Here is an 18,229-nt window from a genome sequence, read left to right on the forward strand (position 1 = left end):
TGTTGCATTGATTCTGTTAAGTTGGCATCTTTGATTTCTATCAATAACCGACACCAAAAGTATCTAAAGTTCACTAAGTTAAATAAGGAATTTGTTATCAACTACTATTTTAATCAGCTCCTTATGCCTCCTGCAAATACATATTACTTTACTCCTTATGCCTCCTGCAAATACATATTACTTTACTCCTTATGCCTCCTGCAAATACATATTACTTTACTCCTTATGCCTCCTGCAAATACATATTACTTTACTCCTTATGCCTCCTACAAATACATATTACTTTACTCCTTATGCCTCCTGCAAATACATATTACTTTACTTCTTAATGTGGATAACTAAAAGGAATACAAGGGCAAAGATTTAAATTTAATCCGACACCAAAACTAGTATTTTGAAATATGCCCCAAACTGTTGTGGAATGTCAAGCCCTCATCTAAAATTCCCACTACAAATCACCGACCTTTTACAGTAAATGACCAATCACCAGAACGAGCATTGCAGTACTCCAATATTGTCTTATCAAAACAAAAAATCTGTCTTAACACAACTAGAATCTATCCAATGCAACCCTAGTTCCACAGAAAAAACAGCCAAATTTGCTACTGAAAGGTGATAAGGATACACATGCACTTCTCTTGGTTGATGTGTATGATTCAGTTTTATTCTGAGTTCAACATTTTTAATGTCATTTGTGTTGGTGTACCATTTATGAAAGTCAATGAACCTTATTACCAGCAACAATATTGTCACCTCCCTAAACACTTGCAATCTTGATTCCATCAGCACCTTTTTTTTTCTTCTTTTTTTTTCTTTTCTTTTTTTCTTTTTCTTTTTTTACAAATTTTAACTACATCATAATTTTCATCTTCGAATTTATTTCTGCAGATGGGACAAATATCTTCTAGATGTTATTTGCACTAATTTTTATATTCAGCTATTCACCCAATCTCTGAAAGACAAAGACGTCTATATTCAAAATGTGTTATGCTTCAACCAGCATATTTCTGCTATTACAAATTCAAATTATCCAGCGACTGGACACAAAATCTAACCATGCCTGTAATCTCCATTTTGACAAATTATGGCACTTAATTGTTTTGTGAAAAATAGTACTATTGTAAAGTCGAAACTAATGTAAAATTGGTAGAGAATTATCATGACAGGATTAGAGAGTATATTTTGTTAAAAGAATAAATGTTTCATGCCTTTTTCTTGAAAAAGATCTTCTACATCCACCCTTTTTATTAACATCTTCAGTACTAGACAACTAGTCTCACTTACCAAAGTGAAAATAATACTCTCACTTGAAAACCCCCCAACAGAATTGTGATGATTCACATTATATCTACATCTTCACTTTGAATATGTTGCTAAATATAAATTTTTGTTTATAAATATTATTTTTATGAATAGCGAGCGCCGAGTGCTTACGATGAGGTGAAACACCTATACAGACTGAGTCCTATATGTTGGCTATGAAAAACATTGTCACATGAAATCGCATTAAAAAACCCTAGTTAATGGGTAACAGATCTGCAACGAATGCAGAAAAAGGCTAATTAATCTTTTGTAAATTTTTTATGATCGTGAATGTGTTGATATACTTTTAGACAATACATTCGATACATTACCGTGCAAAACAATAATGCAGTGAATTTTTTAAATAGGATTTTGGCCAGAAAAAGTATGGATGATTCGCATATGCATTATTGGTGAGACGTGTTTTTTTATATAAATTAAATCAGGGTTTTTTCTCATAAATACATGAACAGTATAAATGTCTTTTGTCACATATTGTGACTATTTTTATCTCATCGACTGACTTTAAGTATTTAATATTTGAAAAATACGATATTTACATCTCTGATGAACGATGTTAATATTACATTCTGGTCCATCCCGTGTCCTAACGTCTGTACTTAAATAATGTTTTTTAAATTAACAACAGCTAGTGCAACTAAAATGGGTTATTATTTGAACCATAATATATTTTGCTATCTAGTTTGCTTAAAATGTTTCGTTGTTACTCACAACTGATTATTTGAAGCAACTCTAAATTACTTTGAACTAATGCTGTAATGGGGGGGGGGGGGGGGGGGGGGGGGGGGGGGGAGAGAAGTTGACAACAATACAATGTTACCGATCAAAATAAGTCTGACGTAATTACACAAATTTCCTAATGCATCCTGATATTTCTTGTCAGTGTATTGTTCAGTTGATGGTCAAAGTTCATAAACTATATTTATAACCCATTTGCTTAATGCTTCTTTGACCTGTTATTGTAATACATGGACTAAACTGGCAACAGCTGCTGCTGTCAAAATAAAAAAGCAACTCTAAATGAATACCAGGGAATCTGTATAAATAAGAAAATACCATGTGCTAAAAAATTGACAAAGTAAATCTGTAAGTAAGATTATTCTTTGCTTTATTGTTACTTTGCTAAAACGTCTATCAAAAACATCACTAACAATACAGCGAACGATGTGTAGTCCTTCCCATCCTCACACAAAATGTTTTTGCTTGTAAATAATTTTAGTTTTGTTTCACGTAAGAAGAAAAGTAGAAGTGTTTTGGAAAAAAAAAAAAATATATATATTTTTGTGTGCACTTTAGAATCAATCTGCTCAGAAATAAATAACTTGTAGTAAATTCCATAGTATGAAAAAAGACGTTCCCTGTGGGAAGGACTATAATCTATAGCATTTTGTTATTTTTGTCAGATATACATTTCCAATTACTGAGCGATTCTAGACTATTATTAACTGCCATACATTAGTACCATAATATGCTGCAACACTAAATGGATTAATCTCAGGCCTGTATTTAAGGGTGGGGTGGGGATTCGTCCAAACCCTCCCGCAAAAGCTAAGGTCCACCGTTTTCTTCTGTATTTAATATTGCACAAATAGTTGACTGTAACTTTTGCAACCCTCCCATAGAACAATATTTGCTTTTCTTCATCATTTAGCAATCCCCTTACCAATTGGAAGCTTTGAAGCTGCAGTGTACATGATTCAGAATTTCTAACTAATCTGGCCAAATTAAAAAAAAGAAAATGAATGTACATGTAGCAAAAATGTTTAGTTGTACTTTCTGCTGTATTGATGACCTCGTAGCATTCGATAATTACATGACAGCAGTTCACCTTCCATTGATTTATCAACCAAAGTTAGAAAGAAAGGTTAACAACAGAAAGTAATCCTGTTAGGTCAAGTCTGGCCTGGTGCTTATAAAACTTTTAGAGTCTAGACTCAAGATTCTAATAGAATCTGCACGGGACACTAATGTCATGACAACGCCATACAAACAGTATGCGTGTGACGTCATTAGAGGTTGAGTCTGGACTCTAAAAGTTTTATAAGCACGAGCCCAGGTCATAGGTTTTAACATGCACATGCAGAACAAGCTGTTGTAGCACACGCCTATCATGGGTGAATGTGTCGACATTTGCCGGCTCCTCAGTCCAGGACAGAAAAAGGTTTGGGGTGGGTGGGAGAGAAGGTTGGTTTTTGTACTCTGTATTTGAAAATGTCCCATAAGATTAAAGCCAATTAGAAAGTGTTGCGTACTTTCTTTAAGGTAATTTTCAAGTACTTCAAAATGTTTTATAGCCAACATGTTGATGCCATTTTCATGATATGAAACATAAGTGACAAAAATGAAATGGGATGCTATACCGTATGCAAACCTTTTGCTGAAAGTGTTTGAGAACCACATCTATACTCTTAACAGGGGCTGCATGTGTTGGCGGTGATTGGTGATGATAAAATGTTTATGAACGTAATGTGATTTGTTTTTCATAGATATCTTCATTATTAAAGGAACTGATCATAGTTCTGAGGTACACATACCATTTCTGTTAATAAGGTTATAATAAGCACTTGCCGAAAATATTTAACATGTACCTAGGGTTAATACACCGGATCAGTACCTTTAACTCCTGTTGTGTGCTAGAATGGTATTATCTTGAGACAAAAAAATATAATAATAATCTTAATAACAAAAATACAATCTACAAAATAATCGAAAATCGTTCTTTTTAAATTATTAAGTTTTAAGTTCCACATGCCAGATTTTGAAATTTTCGTGGGAGCATGGCTCTGGATCCCCATACAGCTTCAAAGGAACTTCATATTCAAAAGGCCCGGCTATTAAACAGTCAAACTTTCCCACTTGAAATGCTGGCTACAGGCCTGAATCTAATAGTAATCCACCTTTATAGTCTTTCCAACACGTAACGCCTTTTTTATACTGTGGAAGTTATTTATATCTGAGAGAGTATTTTTTTAATTGTTATTTCCAAAACACTTACTTTTCTTTTTACATCAAACCAAACTGAAATTATTTACAAAAAAAACCCCAACAAAAAACCCTGAACATTTTAGTAAATTGGTTGTACGGACTATACTAGTGTGACCATTACAAAATAATATTTTATATATATATATATATATACCGGTATTAATATTGTATATATAATATTGGCTCCATTCAACAATTACGTAACACTTTAAAGTCCGAACCACGTTGTTAACAATTAAGATAAATTACTCTCCTACTTTTAATTACCGATATATATTCCTCACACTTTGCCAAGACAGAAATCATGGGAAAAGCATTACAATGACACAGATTCCACATATCAGATTGTAACCCTGTCACCTATATCGAATTCGCCGAGGTCTCCTAGGACAAAAAAACACCTTTTAATTTCTCACTGTGAGCCATTTTACTTTTTTTATGTAATACTCTGTGTATATGATAATCAACCCATGTCATAGCGTGTTAGCTTATTTCACATCTTGCCATTCTGCCTTTCAGTAATTACGTAACACTCTATGTCCGAACTATGATAAATTACTCACCTACCTTTAAATACTGTTAGATTTGCCCCACATTTTTCCAGACAGAAATCTTTTAAAAAACCTATTATAATGACACAGATTTCACATATTAAATTGTAACCATGTCATCTATAACGACTATGCTGAGATGAAATATTTTCCAAGAAGAGTGAAGCCTTCGAACAATGTCACATAATTAATATGATGTCATGACATTTGTTTTATACCATAAAGGCCACTGCAGACATTTGCAACTTTATCGCATACAATTCAAAAACAAACTTTAAAAAAAAAGCGCACACTAATTGAATACCGTATATCTTCGCCTGTAAGTCGATCTCGGCTATAAGTCGAGTCCCTAATTTCAAGCCCTGAAAACGTATTTTTTTATTGACCCGTTTATAAGTCGACCCATGAAAAACTTATAAATATTGAAATATTTCTTATTTTCAGCACATGAGAACAATAATATTTGAACAAAAGAAATTATTTTACAAACTTCGGTTTTCACGTTTTGTACATCGCAATATGATCAAACTATTCCAATCAAACTATCATTATTACATAGCATCAAAACGAAATATTCCCTTAGTAGAGAGTGAAAGCTGTTTGACTGTTACTGTATAGTACTGTACAGATGGTTTTGTGCACAGACAACAACTTTATTTATAAACACTGACAACAGATCACTACGATAAAACTGAAAGTATCACGTTTTGCCGCCATATTAATACATGTAAGGAGGATAACTCTGGAAAGTACACTGGTTTTTGTACCAAATGATGTGTGTCCCTATTGCTCTAGATAAGTGAACTGCAGAGATCAGTCTATTTTAAGGGAAAGCTTAGTAATATTCATGAAGTTAATCACCGCCAAAACATTGTTTGAACAACCATTAATGCCAGTGACCAGATTTCAAAATAAACTCAGGCAACAGGTAGTTAGTATTGTTTACATTTTTACTATTAGTTATGACTGTTAATTTAACTAAGTGGACTGTTATCTTGGCATGTGAGTGAGATCGTACGCCTTTTCGCATAACCAAAACCGTTCTAATGCCAAAAAAAATAGGTTATAAAAAATAAATGTGTCAAATTAACATGAGTATAAATACATGGCATACTTCAACAATAAAACTTGTAAAATAATCCCCAAAACAGAAATATTTTTTGGTGAAATTTTTTTACCCTCTTATAAGTCATATAAGTTATAAAATAATTCTTGGGTGAAAATTTTTTGACTTATAGGCGAAGATATAGGGTAGTTTGGAATTCATTCTCTCACAAGTCTGTCTTCTCTTTCCATTTAATTACTACTCCATGCATAGTATATCGTAGGAGATTAATCTACCAATGTCAAGCTTAGATCACCCAGAGGTGTTAGATGCATTCAAAGAGTCATAATGTCTTAATTAATGCACAGTGGATATGTTAGATTGAATCAATACTAGTAATCGTGAAGGTGTGAAGATTCCACCTTGTCGTTGTTTAATATATATATATATATATATATATATATATATATATATATATATATACACACACACACACGCACACACACACACACATCTATATTTTTTTTTAAATAGAATTTACAGTGGCCGCTAGGACAGATTTGTCTGTATTATTTTATAATTTTGATATATTTGATGTATATAGAGGATACTTCCCGAGTGTCTTGTGATGTCTTGTGATATAATTTATCAGCATAAGTTGATATAAGTATGAAATCAGGCTTGCCGAGGATTTTTATACTTTTATCAATGAGTGCTGACAAATTATAATATCACAAGACATGAGGGGGGGGGGGGGGGGGGGGGGTATTCTTTTTATCATCCATTATCATTCTTTTGATTTGCGACAATTGTACATACTCTCAGTAATGTGGGTTGAATGTCACTATATGTGGCAGCGGTAGACTCGTTAACTAGCAAAACGACAGTGGCATGACGTCACAAATGATAGGTTTAGCGCTGAAACATACACAGTGACATAACAAAAAATGTCTAGTGATTAAAATTTGACCAATCAAAATTATAAGAAGATAACTCCTAGGAAATATTGCAAATTATAGTGTATTTTCAGGTACCTCCCTAAAACATTCACTCGCCGTAGTCAAGATCCACACCCTTGTATAATTTCCAGCACACATGCCTGACAATAGAATTAAAGTTAAACGCTTCGACAGTCAGTACTTTTTAGTGCCAGACACGGATACCATCTGTCATGTCTGAGCTAGACTGCCTATCTGTGAGCCTGTCGCATACTTTTGTAGCACCAGTGTCGCTTCGAACTCTCAGACATTTAACACTAATTATTATCTATGAAAAGTTATTCCTCAGTTTCTTAGTCATTCATCCATGATTATGTACAATGCAAGTGGTCATTATTTTTAAAAGGCGACACAGATTTTGCCTTACAGTAACTGACACAGTGAAGTCAAGCTTGTCAAAGCAACATTTTAGCTCACTTCGCCCCTTTGCGTGAGTCTGGCTGACGTAATGGACAGATTATGCAATTACAATATAGAATCATTACTTGCCAACCAAATGAGTTCTACTTTTTACTTTGTTAAACATTTGGCTGGTCTAAATAGTGATTTACATTATTTTGATTTCATCTTACAGAGTGTGAAATCAGAAACGGCCATCTTGGATTTGACCCAGTTAGTAGTCTGATTTTCATAGATTTTTTTCAAATGTTTTTTCCTATGTCCCAGAGTACCAGACACAATTTAAAAAGCTTATGTAGAAATGTTTTTGGGGATAAGGTGTTTTTTCTCACATATTGACTCTACTATAATGTTAATACATGAAATCTACAAACTGGATATGGAAGCAAGGGTCTGTTTGTTTTGTCTTCATTTCAAAGCATATATAATATTATAAACATAAATTAATTAAAAACGTCAATTAATGTTGTCATAAATTAAGTAAATATTGCAGAAATAGAAATAAAATAAATAAAAGAACAAGCTGTTTTGCTGGGATTTCATGCTGTTATTATTTTTGTCGTAATTTTTTGTTGCAGATTCGTGAGCAGTTGCTGAGCAATCTTAAGACTGTTAAAGATGCAGATAAAGGAATGCTTCTTCAGATGAGTGACCTTTTATACAAGTTAATTGCACAGGAAGACAACATAACGCCTACAATGGAGGTACACGTATATGTATGATGTATATACATGTGTATGTACATAGAGGTTATTACCTGAGTGTGTTTGGGTATCATCAATATCATATACTAGGAATAAAAATTGAATTATGCGATACTGAAACACACAGGGCTAATAATCTCTTTATCATATAATCTCAAGCTTAAACTGTATACACAACTTTAATTCCAGTCGGCCATTACACAATATTCAAATGACGTAAGAATATGCGACACAGTGGTTTTTTTAATGGAAATAATGTCAAACTTTAATGACATCATTGTGGAGATACTGCATAAAGATAGACTAGTGCTTAAGGTGTAATTTGACTATCGCATGCAGTGACACTATTGAGCAGCGGTATAATCACTAACTAGCAGAGTGACAGTGGCATGACGCCACTAAGTGTAAGTCTAACACTGAAACATACACTGTGACTTAGCACAGTACTGTCTGTCTATATAAACTAAGTGTAAGTCTAACACTGAAACATACACTGTGACTTAGCACAGTACTGTCTGTCTATATAAACTAAGTGTAAGTCTAACACTGAAACATACACTGTGACTTAGCACAGTACTGTCTGTCTATATAAACTAAGTGTAACTCTAACACTGAAACATACACTGTGACTTAGCACAGTACTGTCTGTCTATATAAACTAAGTGTAAGTCTAACACTGAAATATACACTGTGACTTAGCACAGTACTGTCTGTCTATATAAACTAAGTGTAAATCTAACACTGAAACATACACTGTGACTTAGCACAGTAGTCTGTCTATATAAACTAAGTGTAACTCTAACACTGAAACATACACTGTGACTTAGCACAGTACTGTCTGTCTATATAAACTAAGTGTAAATCTAACACTGAAACATACACTGACTTAGGTACATGTGTTTGCATAACTTTTACCATTTTGTTGTGGTCTCAAACTGGAAGTACTATTATTCATATTGAAATCCAAATGCTACTTAGGAAACCTCACTCTGGGCCTAATCCATGAAGGCCATACATTCCTTCGTTTATAATTAGTGTGTTGGACGGACATCGTTAACATGTGTAGTACTAACAATATGAGTGACCCTTCAATAGTGACGCTGAGTGTATATTTATATATAACCCCCAACATGTGCTTGTAACAGGCCCGTAGGAAGCAGGGAATGGGGTGGGCAGGTTGTTTGCCCCCAATTTGAGACCAAAAATCGTTACTTTTTTATTATAAAGACATGAAAATTCACTACAAAAAGATGCAAAAGATATGTTATGTGCACTTTTCCACAGACCGGATTGTATATAGCAGGACCTTTGATGTACCCTTCTTGGGACAGTGATACGGGCGGGGGAACTCTAGTTCATGGCGAACAATCTATAGCACGACCTTTGATGTACCCTTCTTGGGACAGTGATACGGGCGGGGGAACTCTAGTTCATGGCGAACGATCTATAGCACGACCTTTGATGTACCCTTCTTGGGACAGTGATACGGGCGGGGGAACTCTAGTTCATGGCGAACGATCTATAGCGCGAACTTTGATGTACCCTTCTTGGGACAGTGATACGGGCGGGGGAACTCTAGTTCATGGCGAATGATCTATAGCACGAACTTTGATGCACCCTTCTTGGGACAGTGATACGGGCGGGGGAACTCTAGTTCATGGCGAACGATCTATAGGACGACCTTTGATGTACCCTTCTTGGGACAGTGATACGGGCAGGGGAACTCTAGTTCATGACGAACGATCGATCCTATGGCCCATTACACTTGAGGTGAATATATTGTTTTGTCACTGCACTCATTTACATATCATTTACATATCTTCTGATCAATGAGGATCACCATTCACCAGGTAACCCAGGCAAAACTCATGGTTTTCGTAACACATCTATAACCCATGCAAAACCCATGGTTTTCATAACATCTATAACCCATGCAAAACCCATGGTTTTTGTAACACGTCTATAACCCATGCAAAACCCATGGTTTTTGTAACACGTCTATAACCCAGGCAAAACACATGGTTTTTGTAACACGTCTATAACCCAGGCAAAACACATGGTTTTTGTAACACGTCTATAACCCAGGCAAAACCCATGGTTTTTGTAACACGTCTATAACCCAGGCAAAACCCATGGTTTTTGTAACACGTCTATAACCCAGGCAAAACCCATGGTTTTTGTAACACGTCTATAACCCAGGCAAAACTCATGGTTTTCGTAACACGTCTATAACCCATGCAAAACCCATGGTTTTCATAACATCTATAACCCATGCAAAACCCATGGTTTTTGTAACACGTCTATAACCCAGGCAAAACCCATGGTTTTTGTAACACGTCTATAACCCATGCAAAACCCATGGTTTTTGTAACACGTCTATAACTCATGCAAAACCCATGGTTTTTGTAACACGTCTATAACCCAGGCAAAACCCATGGTTTTTGTAACACGTCTATAACCCAGGCAAAACCCATGGTTTTTGTAACACGTCTATAACCCAGGCAAAACCCATGGTTTTCATAACATCTATAACCCATGCAAAACCCATGGTTTTTGTAACACGTCTATAACCCAGGCAAAACCCATGGTTTTTGTAACACGTCTATAACCCAGGCAAAACCCATGGTTTTTGTAACACGTCTATAACCCATGCAAAACCCATGGTTTTTGTAACACGTCTATAACCCAGGCAAAACTCATGGTTTTCGTAACACGTCTATAACCCAGGCAAAACCCATGGTTTTCATAACATCTATAACCCATGCAAAACCCATGGTTTTTGTAACACGTCTATAACCCAGGCAAAACCCATGGTTTTTGTAACACGTCTATAACCCAGGCAAAACCCATGGTTTTTGTAACACGTCTATAACCCATGCAAAACCCATTGTTTTCGTAACACGTCTATAACCCAGGCAAAACTCATGGTTTTCGTAACACGTCTATAACCAGGCAAAACTCATTGTTTTCGTAACACGTCTATAAACCAGGCAAAACTCATGGTTTTCGTAACACATCTATAACCCAAGAATACAAAAGAAAACAAAAACAACCCGCCAACTTATGGGTGTTGGTTGAGGTTTTCTGTATGTTATGTGGCCCTGGGTTAACCTTGGGTTATACCTAGTGTTTAAGTGTTAACTTAACCCAGTCAAGAAACATCAGCCCTTAATGTTCGAGGCCTGTCACCAACGCAATGTTTGTATAGTACACTGTAAATGTAATCTTTGTTTTTTGTGTATTCATGTTTGATTGTGATAATAATGAGATCACCTGAATTTAGTGTCTCACCTTTACAAAGTGAAAAGAAGATATCGAGGTAGTACCTTTTTTATGGCAGCCTCAGTGATGAGATCGAGGTATTACTGTTTTTTTATGATGGCATCAACTTTTTTCTTTAGCTCCATTACTCACAAGTTATAAGTCCTACATCAATCAAACTTGGTTTCTAGTATATATGGATGATGTTCATCTCGGTGCATGTTTAAACAAAATTTTGAATATTTATTTATTATTATTACTTCTTTTCTTTTTTAACACCAAATATGCATTTAGTAGGTGGTACATTTAATTTATTGGCAATCTTAAATTTTCTTGAATGCACACCACTTAAGAGGCAGCTGGACTTACTGCAATACTTTGAAATTATTTACACACAGACATGTTCATAGTAGGTAGGACACTAAAGTTAGTGGAATTCTTAAATTGTCTTGATACTTGTGAAATGCACACCACTTATGAGGCAGCTGGACTTACTGCAATACTTTAAAATTATTTACACACAGACATGTTCATAGTAGGTAGGACACTAAAGTTAGTGGAATTCTTAAATTGTCTTGATACTTGTGAAATGCACACCACTTATGAGGCAGCTGGACTTATTGCAATATTTTGAAATTATTTACACACAGACTGATGCTTTGACTGTGACCACCAGCCTGGCATGTGTTTTAAAGGAGATATCAAAAAGTCATCCTAATGATGCCAGAAATATCGCCAAGTAAGAAAAATATGTCAAACTATTTCTAGTTTGTGTGGTGAGGACAGGCAGGCCCTTAATAAACCTAACAATACTATTATGGCCTACTTTGAACCCACCACTTGTGGAGGATGCAAGACAATCCGAACGCTGAACGAGCAAAACAATTTGGTGTTTGGGGAGGTTGGCGGAATTTTTGTTTAATTCATGCCTTTTATATATACAGTGAAACTTGTCTAAAGCAGACCCTGAACAAACCGGAATCATGTCAAAACTGGCCAACTTTCAAGGTCCCGAATTTTATGTATTCTTAAAAACGTTCTTCTAAACACAAGATATTGTCTAAAGTGGGTAAATATTAGGTTCCCGGCGTGATACAGGTTAGACAGGTTTCACTGTAAATATATTAACTTGTTTACTCTTCAAATGTGTTCGTACTTTTTGTAAGTAATTCTGTATTTTTAATAATACAATCTTTCATCCATGGGGTTTGAAGTTAACTTTGTAGTAGGTTTGCTGTGTAAAACGTTTAGCTAATCTGACGTTTCACATTCTAATGGTCCGGGGGCGAGGTGTAGCCCAGTGGTAAAGCGCTCGCTTGATGCGCAGTCGGTTTGGGATCGATCCCCGTCAGTGGGCCCATTGTGCTATTTCTCGCTCCAGCCAGTGCACCACGACTGGTACATCAAAGGCTGTGGTATGTGCTATCCTGTTTGTGGGATGGTGCATATAAAAGATCCCTTGCTGCTAATCGAAAAGAGTAGCCCATGAAGTGGTGACAGTGGGTTTCCTCTCTCAATATATGTGTGGTCCTTAACCATATGTTCGACGCCATATAACCTTAAATAAAATGTGTTGAGTGCGTCGTTAAATAAAACAATCGGTAATCATTGTATAAATTATTTAATTCTTATGGATAATCTAAATTCACTTCCTCAATATAACCAGCATTAGAATCACTTGTACAATTTAGAACCTCTTTAATGTAAATGTTAACAAACTCAAAGTTATTTGTCGGTAAAGCTTGTATCATTGCCCAACCATATACTTGATATAACCAGTACTAGAATCACCTGTACAATTTAGAACCTCTTTAATGTAAATGTTAACAAACTCAAAGTTATTTGTTGTATCATTGCCCAACCATATACTTGATATAACCAGTACTAGAATCACCTGTACAATTTAGAACCTCTTTAATGTAAATGTTAACAAACTCAAAGTTATTTGTTGTATCATTGCCCAACCATATACTCGATATAACCAGTACTAGAATCACCTGTACAATTTAGAACCTCTTTAATGTAAATGTTAACAAACTCAAAGTTATTTGTTGTATCATTGCCCAACCATATACTCGATATAACCAGTACTAGAATCACCTGTACAATTTAGAACCTCTTTAATGTAAATGTTAACAAACTCAAAGTTATTTGTTGTATCATTGCCCAACCATATACTCCATATAACCAGTACTAGAATCACCTGTACAATTTAGAACCTCTTTAATGTAAATGTTAACAAACTCAAAGTTATTTGTTGTATCATTGCCCAACCATATACTCGATATAACCAGTACTAGAATCACCTGTACAATTTAGAACCTCTTTAATGTAAATGTTAACAAACTCAAAGTTATTTGTTGTATCATTGCCCAACCATATACTCGATATAACCAGTACTAGAATCACCTGTGCAATTTAGAACCTCTTTAAAGTAAATGTTAACAAACTCAAAGTTATTTGTTGTATCATTGCCCAACCATATACTCCATATAACCAGTACTAGAATCACCTGTACAATTTAGAACCTCTTTAAAGTAAATGTTAACAAACTCAAAGTTATTTGTTGTATCATTGCCCAACCATATACTCCATATAACCAGTACTAGAATCACCTGTACAATTTAGAACCTCTTTAATGTAAATGTTAACAAACTCAAAGTTATTTGTCAGTAAAGCTTGTCAGTAAAGCCCACCGACATGGATCAATCCCAAACCGACCATGCATCAAGCGAGCACTTTCTCACTGGGCTACATCCCGTTCCTGTTTGTATACAAATCTACATAGGTAAATTTGTGTATAATCTACATAGGTAAATTTGTGTATAATCTACATAGGTAAATTTGTGTATAATCTACATAGGTAAATTTGTGTATAATCTATACTAGGTTTTATATTTGGATAGACTATTTTAAGGTTTTGTCCAGAAGTTACCATTAAGAAGTGTTTTTATCTGTATCAGATTATATATGCACACAAAGAGTGTATTTTATTGGATAGGTATATATGTATTTGGTTACATACTGTTTAACTTTAACCTTCTCTAAAAAAGGTAAATTTTAAATGTTTTGTACATATACTGGTAGATGTTTTAAATCATAAATAAAAATATATATATTGCTACAACACCTGTAGTGCTAATTGGTTGCATTGTATTGCCTTACTTACATGTTTTAATTTATATTGATGTAATTTGATATCCATGGTGTGTACTAAAAGGTTGTATAGCAGCAAGGTTTAATTTGGTTTAAAAAGGTTCGTCCAGCTCTCGATATAATTTGATACCCATGGTGTACACAATGTTTGTACAGAAACAAAAAATGTATAGCAATAACATTTAATTTGGTTTGGAATTTCTTTAAAAAGGTTGGTCTAGAACCAGCCTTATGTATACTATTCTAATTCAACATATCAGTAAGAACCAGTCTGATTGGATCTCTAATCAAATTTCAGGTGGTAAAAACACCGTTATACCAGTCGCAAATTTCCAGGTGCTACCTATGTCACATGTATTCGTAAGCACAGATTTGTTTATCACAAACAATGTGAGACATCGGTCAAAATGTCGGCCACAACTATAACCCGTTTGGCACATGCTAGGGTAGAAACTTGGGAAATCATAAAAATGTTGGGGCATGCTCGCAGTGAAGCGAGTGTTGGGAGTTATAATGCAGACTTCTCAGAAAGCCAAAAAAAGAAATTCCCCAAAATATTCCTCAATTATTTACGGCATTAATGTTGATGAAACATCAAGCAGCGATTCCCCAAACCCTGCGAAAACAAACTCACAACATGCACAATTTGCCTCTGGGAACGAAAATGTTTTTTTTTTAAAAATGATTCAGATGTATCAAAAAATAAAAGTCACTTACCAAAAATAATTTGAAATCCACAATTCAACAATCCATGTGTATAATTATGGCACAAATTTCCAACAGCAGTAAATCTTAACAGGCTCACTGTAGTTTAAAAACCAATGCTTTGTTAATGTCAAGGTCGTTGAGTATTTCAAACAATTGCTCTATTTTATTGTTGTTATTATTGTTATCAGTTGATAGTTACTCGAGAATACAATTCATTGTACACCACGTTGAGAAGAAATTTGAAATAAAGTATTACAAAACGGTGTACTTATTTGTTGAGCATAGGATTCATTTGTTGGTATGTAAATCGGTCTACATTCCTGAGTGATATCACTGTAATAACACTATTATAGTTATAGGGAAGTCTGTTATAGTTTATTTGGAAAAAGTAATAAAACAGTTGAAATTAGAATAGGCATAGCCCTACTGTGTTTTCCGATTTGCGGACGTATATCAGTGGTTTTACTGTCGCAAATTGCAGTTTTATTGACTCCGCTAACGCGTAGCCAGTAAAACTAAATTTGCAACAGTAAAACGACTGATATATGTCCACAAATCGGAAAACACAGTAGGGTTATCCCCGAATTAATAGCACAATGGTTTCAACTGGCCATCTGACTTACATCAACATTTGGCTAAGTTTGGTTATGCTAATATTGGCCACATTTCCACTTCTACTTTAGCACCTACATTTACCAAACATGGAAATAAATGCCCAGTCACAGTCGTTGTCTGGTACGAATTTGTCATTTATCAAGCTTACAAACTTAAGTATTTATGTCTTGAAGAAGTTCGATCTGCAATACATTTTAAATTGCATATTTAAGATCGTTCTTGACCATATCATGCAGCATGCATGTGCCTATGGAACTGTTGCTAGAAATGTTGTTTCCCATTTGTATTAATGTACCCGAGCAAGCCTGATAATCCGACGAATAATTTAATCTCACTGTGTTTATTTAATGTGAGTTGTACCTCTAAAATGGCATGATCCGGTGGAAAGCGGTCATTATTTACAATGGTCAATTAGACAAATAATGCGAATGCGATATATATATATATATATATATATATATATATATATATATATCCTCCGGTTTAGCTGTCTATATTTATCAACAGTACCTTACTTGTGTTGTGGTTTTAATCAATGAATACAAATAATGCGAATGCGATATATATATATATCCTCCGGTTTAGCTGTCTATATTTATCAACAGTACATTACTTGTGTTGTGGTTTTAATCAATGAATACAAATAATGCGAATGCGATATATATATATATCCTCCGGTTTAGCTGTCTATATTTATCAACAGTACATTACTTGTGTTGTGGTTTTAATCAATGAATACAAATAATGCGAATGCGATATATATATATATATATATATATATATATATCCTCCGGTTTAGCTGTCTATATTTATCAACAGTACCTTACTTGTGTTGTGGTTTTAATCAATGAATACAAATAATGCGAATGCGATATATATATATATATATATATATCCTCCGGTTTAGCTGTCTATATTTATCAACAGTACCTTACTTGTGTTGTGGTTTTAATCAATGAATACAAATAATGCGAATGCGATATATATATATATATCCTCCGGTTTAGCTGTCTATATTTATCAACAGTACCTTACTTGTGTTGTGGTTTTAATCAATGAATACAAATAATGCGAATGCGATATATATATATATATATATATATATATATATATATATATATATATCCTCCGGTTTAGCTGTCTATATTTATCAACAGTACCTTACTTGTGTTGTGGTTTTAATCAATGAATACAAATAATGCGAATGCGATATATATATATATATCCTCTGGTTTAGCTGTCTATATTTATCAACAGTACCTTACTTGTGTTGTGGTTTTAATCAATGAATACAAATAATGTGAATGCGATATATATATATATCCTCCGGTTTAGTTGTCTATATTTATCAACAGTACCTTACTTGTGTTGTGGTTTTAATCAATGAATACAAATAATGTGAATGCGATATATATATATATATATATCCTCCGGTTTAGCTGTCTATATTTATCAACAGTACCTTACTTGTGTTGTGGTTTTAATCAATGAATGTAAAATCAAGCAATCAAAATTAAATGGAAACATATAATAATTGTTTTAAAATATCTAAAGTACACATTATTAGATTCTTTTTTATCATAAAGTTAGTTCAGTTTCTAACACAATTGGAATCAGTTGACATATCGTAGACCTTATCGCAGTGACCGGGCAGTGATGCATTTTATTTTTTATTTTGTACTTTTTAAAGGTATATTTAACCAAATGAATTTTCCAAATTGGTATCATGGAAAAATATCAACAGTTGAACGGTATTTCATTTCCATATGAAATTTCTAAATGTCAGAAAGTCTGACAAAGCATCAACTTTCTTGATTATGAATAAAACGTTCCACTCCCAATCCAAGTGCTTATAAATAGAGGATTTGTCACGAGTGTTTTATAATATGGAAAATATCAACCAAGTTTTACTTAGTCGGTATTTGTCGAGGCTCTAAATACGGATTAACAACACGAGGTTGATATTTTACATATTAAAATACACGAGTAGCGAATTCTGTTTATCCTATTACTCTCTTATAATAGTTTTTAAGTTGATATTTATCAAACAACACATTAATGCAGCGTTAATCACAGATTAATAAGCTTCAGTGAAAGAGGTTCGATCAGCTGATTGGGCGTCTCGCTACTCTCATAAGAAGTAGATTACGACATGATATAGTTCTCCAATAACTCTATGAATTAATAGATATAAATAACAAACTCATTCGTTTCTAATTTGTAATTGGTTATTATTCATAACAATAAAATATTTACGTAAATAATTAAAACTCAGAAACGATTATTAAAAACAACAAGTCAACATGTTTTTTGTTTTTTTTTACCTACATACGGCGTGGAAATATGTGAATTGATAACTATTCACTGTCATCAAGTCGAGGATTATTCTGCGTTTGACAGGCCTGCACAAGACTGGGAGATTTGTTCAGTACATTAAAGAATTAGTCACAAAGTGTCTTTTTAGCGATGTTTGCATTTTGGTTA

General features: G+C 34.1%; 1 protein-coding gene across 1 annotated transcript in view; it reads left to right on the forward strand.

Moving 5' to 3' along the window:
• LOC121383694 (sperm receptor for egg jelly-like) overlaps positions 1 to 18,229 on the forward strand; it is a 183,480-nt gene that overhangs the window by 143,046 nt on the left and 22,205 nt on the right. Inside the window, exons 13-14 of the mRNA XM_041513788.1 lie at positions 7,880 to 8,005; positions 11,917 to 12,005. Of these exons, the coding sequence (XP_041369722.1) occupies positions 7,880 to 8,005; positions 11,917 to 12,005 (215 nt within the window). The remainder of the gene's footprint in view (positions 1 to 7,879; positions 8,006 to 11,916; positions 12,006 to 18,229) is intronic.

The sequence above is a fragment of the Gigantopelta aegis genome, chromosome 10, assembly GCF_016097555.1.
Source record: "Gigantopelta aegis isolate Gae_Host chromosome 10, Gae_host_genome, whole genome shotgun sequence".
Classification (NCBI taxonomy): Eukaryota; Metazoa; Mollusca; class Gastropoda; order Neomphalida; family Peltospiridae; genus Gigantopelta; species Gigantopelta aegis.